Source organism: Bactrocera latifrons, unplaced genomic scaffold, assembly GCF_001853355.1.
Source record: "Bactrocera latifrons isolate USDA-ARS-PBARC rearing strain unplaced genomic scaffold, ASM185335v1 scaffold_541, whole genome shotgun sequence".
NCBI lineage: Eukaryota > Metazoa > Arthropoda > Insecta > Diptera > Tephritidae > Bactrocera > Bactrocera latifrons.
Genome location: NW_017537203.1, coordinates 1613 through 7675, shown reverse-complemented (window position 1 = coordinate 7675; position 6063 = coordinate 1613). Strand labels below are relative to the sequence as shown.

Sequence of the window (6063 nt, the reverse complement as noted above, 5' to 3'; positions counted from 1 at the left end):
TGAACTTAGCCCTTCTTCACTTGTTTTTATATGGATATTTAAATATACACTATAAGCATTGTAATAAGCTCACATTTCACATTTATTTTGTAATTTTTCAGCTAAACTTAGTAATTATAAAATTTATGGCTGAAAAGTTTAGAGTGTTTATATTTACGAAGCTTTGCCACACCTTAAAAACCAAAAGTGAAGGATTTTTCAGCATTTCACAGCCTTTTCTTTGTTTGTACTTTCGAGTATTTCTTTTTTTCTTTATTAACTATAAACAAAACTATAAAGAAGATTTTTTAAGCTAAAATTATGTGAACACTTTTCCATATACATACATATATGAATAAATGAATAATATGTGATGTATATTTAATAAACACAGATAAGTAAAATCGTGTGATAATATTATAATATTTATATGATTGTAATATAACATTTTTATATAGATTTGAAATGTATTGATTTGATTAGTTATTTTATTGATTTGATTTCTAAAGTTATTTTATTATTTCGAATAAATTTATCTTTATTTCTATAGGGGAAAACATCAGTATAAAACACTAAATGTCTTAATTATTGAGTTTTTGAAAAAAATGCGGATATTTAAGAGGGGAGCCTTTTTTAGAGCCTTAAAAAAAAATGATATTTATAGGATTGATAGCTATATATTTAAACATAGTCCTTTTTGTCTAAAAAAAATTTTATCATAAACATATGTTCAAATTTAAATTTTCTTAGTATATTTCAGTTTAAATAGAAGAAAATTTAATGTCAAAGATAATAAACTTTGCCCCAATCCATACGACGTTTAGTTTTTTTTATCCTGCCCGCCAATTAAGAAAAATTGTAAAGCTGAAAAACCGAGAAATCGCGCGTCAAATTTTTCGCAGTCTGACTTAGACTCTCGGTCACTATTTCCTTTTTAGCTTCGACAATATTTCGAATTCCCATCTATAACTTTGGATAATAAATAATACTTTTTTTTAATAAAAACTTTAATATAATAGGTGTATTCATTTGCAAGTTTTGTCACATTAGCAAACAGCTGGTTCGTACATTGAAAATACGAAAATCCAATCAGATTCTGTGACATCATTTAAAATCAGAATTTTTTTGCAATTCTGACAGCTAAGCAATTCTGTCTTGGATTCCACAACACCCCTGATTGAGTTTTTATTATAAAGAGGTTAAAGTGGTTATATTTGTTGGTTATCATGCACTCATATTGAAACAAAATTTGAATTTTCCTACTGTACTTGTATACTTTAGACTTTATTACATAATATTATTATATAAAATTACTTATTTGCTTATCAAATTTAAAAAAGAAAATATTCATATGCATGAATATAGAGGGATTTTTGCGAAAAAAAGGAGTTTTAGCGAATTGCCTAATCATCACATGGCAGGGCTTCATTTCGTCGTAATTTTTGGTGAACAAATGAGGTTCAAAGGAGTGTAAAATGTAATTTTTAACATAAAGATTTTTTAGGTAAAAAAAAAACCTGCTAAAAGTGTAAAATGTGGATTTATTTAAAAGTTTGTTGTGTAATTTAATTAATTTGAAGTGAAAAATKAGAATAAAGTGTGTTTAATGTGGTGAAATAGCTTATTGAAATTCAATTATATTCGAATTTTGCGAATTTATGAACTTTAAGGTCGAATATCTCGTAAACTAAGCGTTTGCGGTACCTATAACCTCGGGAGGATTTCCTTTTTCCATCTCAAACCTTTGCGGTGCCAAAAAAAATCGGAATTGTGCCAAACTGAGTTCGATATTTTTTTAAAGTGCGACCGAAGGCCGTCAACGAAAAGAGCAGTACAACGCAAAAGAACTGAGCACACCCAGGTGTTGGTCCGACTGAGGGTTATTTTTTTGAAGCGACTCCGAAGGCCTCAAATACAGAAAGGAATTCTATACTATGTATCTTTTGATTCTTTTGTAAATTATAAACGTATGGAACGGAGGATGGAGTCATGTGCAGAAGTTCACGCAAGTGAGGAAAGTTCTTTGATCGCCATTCACTTGGCAGTGGCAAGAAACGATTCTTTTACATATGACTCAAGCGGTTCACGACTTCCGGTCCTTGACTAAGTATCCCCTGGGTAGCCTAAGAACAACCGTTTGAAGGTGAGCTAAAGTGAGAAGGCGAACCATTCCCTGCATAGGGTGGTGCGCTGGGTTTGGCACCCGCCACGTAAAAAGACCACCCCAATGAAAACGCAACAACAGCCTCGGATGAAAGGCCCCACTTTTGATGATGACCATAGCAAACGAAATAAGGACTACGAATTGAGGGCTTGCACCTGAAATGTCCGGTCCCTTAATTGGGAAGGTGCCGCTGCCCAGCTGGTTGATGTCCTCATAAAAATAAAGACTGACATCACCGCCGTCCAAGAAATGCAATGGACGGTACAAGGACAGAGACGAGGTCCTTGCGGCATTTACTACAGTGGCCATATAAAAGAGCGCAATTTTGGTGTGGGATTCGTGGTGGGAGAGAGACTCCTTCGCCGAGTACTATCATTCACCTCGGTGAATGAACGTCTAGCCACAATCCGCATCAAAGCGAGGTTCTTCAACTTATCGCTGATTTGCGCCCACGCCCCGACGGAAGAGAAAGACGATGTGACCAAAGATGATTTTTATGAGTGCATGGAACGCACTTATGAGAGCTGCCCCCACCACGATGTCAAAATCGTGCTTGGCGACTTTAACGCCAGGGTGGGCAAAGAAGGTATCTTTGGCACTACGGTCGGTAAATTCAGGCTCCACGAGGAAACATCCAAAATGGGTTGAGGCTGATCGACTTCGCCGGGCCCGAAAAATGGTTATCTGTAGTACTAGATTCCAGCATAAGAAGATTCATCAAGCTACCTGGCAGTCTCCGGATCGAAAAACCATCAACCAGATCGATCATGTTGTGATAGACGGAAGACAGATGTGCGATGTGCGTGCGCTCCGAGGTCGTAACCAGTCGGACTCTATTGGACCACTATCTTGTTGCAGCCAAGATTCGCACCCACCTCTGTGCAGTAAAAATGCACACGCCAACAAACACAAGGAAGGTGGCGGGGGCCGATGGATTGCCGGCCGAGCTATTCAAACACGGCGGTGAAGAACTGATAAGGCGAAATTAGAATCGACACTCACCACCTCTTCGTCGATTTCAAAGCTGCTTTCGACAGCACGAAAAGAGCTGCCTTTATGCCGCGATGTCTGAATTAGGTATCACCGCAAAACTTATACGGCTGTGTAAGCTGACGTTGACCAGCACCAAATCGAGGTTTCAGACAAGGCAATTCCTTATCGTGCGACTTTTTCAACCTGCTCCTGGAGAAAATAGTTCGAGCTGCAGAACGAAAAAGAGARGGTACCATCTTCTATAAGAGTGTACAGCTGCTGGCGTATGCCGGTGATATTGATATCATTGGCCTCAACACCCGCGCAGTTAGTTCTGCTTTCTCCAGAMTGGACAAGGAAGCAACACAAACGGTCTGGCAATGAACGAGGGCAAGACGAAATATCTCCTCAAACAAACAGTCGTCGCACTCGCGACTTGGCACTCACGTCACTGTTGACAGTCATAGCTTTGAAGTTGTAGATAATTTCGTCTATCTTGGAACTCAATGTCCAACGCAGGATAACTCTTGCCAACAGGTGCTACTTCGGACTGAGTAGGCAATTGAGAAGCAAAGTCCTCTCTCGACAAACAAAAACCAAACTCTATAAGTCACTCATAATTTCCGTCCTGCTATATGGGGCAGAGGCTTGGACGATGTCAACAACGGATGAGTCGACGAAAGATTTATGAGAAAAGCTCTGCGAAAGATTTATGGTCCTTTGACCGTTGGCCGCGGCGAATATCGCATTCGATGGAACGAGCTGTATGAGATATACGACGACATTGACATAGTTCAGCGAATTAAAAGACAGCGGCTGCGCTGGCTGGGTCATGTTGTCCGGATGGACGAAAACACTCCAGCTCTGAAAGTATTCGACGCTGTACCCGCCGGGGGAAGCAGAGGAAGAGGAAGACCTCCACTCCGTTGGAAGGACCAAGTGGAGAACGACCTGGCTTCACTTAGAATATCTAATTGGCGCCACGTAGCGAAAAGAAGAAACGATTGGCGCGCTGTTGTTAACTCGGATATAATCGCGTAAGCGGTGACTACGCCAATCAAGAAGAAAAAGGTAGCACTGATTATTGGTTAGAATGCAACCCTTTTGTTATTGTACGAACAAAAATAATTGAAAAAAAGTTAAATGTTTAATAGAAATGGTTTTTCACTGTTTAATATAAAATAAATGGTTAGAAACGATTTAGTGAAATGTTATTGGATATAAAAGTTAAAAATATAACCATAAAATTCATTAAAAATGGGGAAAACACGCATTTGAAATAGTTGAATTTTGAACTTTAAATGCAAATATCTTAAAAACAATAAATCAGCGGTAACTATATACATATATATATATTATCTTAATCTAGAGGACCTCCTCTATCCGTACATACTCATTTTAATTCCGAAATCCGAGGATGCTATTCTAAAATTTACCCGACAAAACAATTCAATAAATAAGTATATGTATATGCTGATTCTTTGTTAAGCCGATATATACGACCGAGCTAGCGAATCCTGCAAAGGATTAGGATTAGAAACAGAATGTCTTGGCGGTGGTCGCATTGAACACAATCCGAATTTGAAATTAATAAAGGTGTATGGCTACTCCCAGGTTGTAACAATTCCATAAGTAAAATATATTTTATATAAATATTTATTTCTAGGGGTTTGGAAAGGCGGACCACGCGGAAACTAGGAGATTATTGCTGGATAAATTTCCACTATATAGCGTTGAAATATCCGACGACGGTTATTAATTCAGTTTAGATTTCATACAGATATATTGAGATTTGAAAATAAATGTTATATTATTTAGAAAAAAATTTATTATGGATATATATTTGAACATATCCGTAATTGGTTATTACYCTTATTACTCCTCCGAACTTCCGTCAGTTTAATTGAAGTTAAAGCAATTCAATATTAAATAGTGCAATAGTAACTCCATTTCCATATATAATTTTTTTTGTAATCCAGTTATTCATACAATAAGGAAATAGTGCAAGCAAAGCAAAAAATAAATGTTAATTTAAACGAATAAAAATAAATTAAAAAGAAAGATTATACCGTCAATAAAATATTCATTATCGTTTGAACAGCAACGCAAAATCTTTCAGATAAATCTCGGTGTTGGGTTTGCGCGCCCGAAGGCAACTTATACAAAAGGGAGTTCTATGCGAATGAATAATCATCGGTGATGCGGCTAATTGAATGGTGCGTCTTTGCAGCTGTGACGCGCCACAGCTTACTTTGTGTCTGCACCTCGGCATCTAGAAAATTAAAATATAAAAATTAGCTTACGTTTTATTTTGTWAATGTAAAACTGCATTAGTTACTTTATCGTGTATAGCCTTTTCAATGGCAGTGAGACGGTCATCAACACCACTTCTGAGTTTTGCTACCAGGGTCTCAATGGCTTCTGAATAATATCTGAAATACATAAATGTATTTTCTTTAAGTAAATAATAATATATTTATATATTAATACGTTATAGCTGCCACCAGACAGTATCACAATTTTTGAAATTTTTTCTGAGGAGCGCAAAGGAGATTATAACATTTTTTTAAGGGGTTGGGGGCAGTCAGAGGCACGAAAATTGAGAATTTTCAGTATTTTTTTTTTTTTTTTGCTATTAAATCCTGTTATTTTACAAAAGTAGTAATATGGCATTATTATAGAATGTGTTAACTTGAAGTCACGAAAATTAAAAAAAAAAAAATTAATTTCCAAAGTTATAGTTATTTGTGTTGATCCAGTTCCAAAGAAAGGTACTTGCGGTGACAATCTAAAATGGAGATTCATCTAAAATCAGTCGGACAAAAAAAAAATTAGTTTTATAAATAGATAATCCTGGGCCTGATTGAAGGAGATTATTCTTCAGAAACTACACAAAACAACAGTTAATTGGTCTTAAAAAATCAAAAGTTTTGAAAAAAATCCCGAGT

The 6063-nt window shown here is 36.3% G+C and overlaps 1 protein-coding gene across 2 annotated transcripts in view; it reads left to right on the top strand.

The window, feature by feature from the left end:
* Positions 1 to 5691, top strand: part of LOC108974275 (sex-regulated protein janus-A-like) — a 9472-nt gene extending 3781 nt beyond the window's left edge. The window contains exons 3-4 of one of the 2 annotated variants that reach the window (XM_018941982.1): positions 4605 to 4732; positions 4782 to 5691. In XM_018941982.1, the coding sequence (XP_018797527.1) occupies positions 4605 to 4732; positions 4782 to 4874 (221 nt within the window). In that variant the 3' untranslated portion in view covers positions 4875 to 5691. The remainder of the gene's footprint in view (positions 1 to 4604; positions 4733 to 4781) is intronic. The other variant, XM_018941983.1, reaches the window with a different exon arrangement.
* The last annotated feature ends 372 nt before the right edge of the window (positions 5692 to 6063 follow it).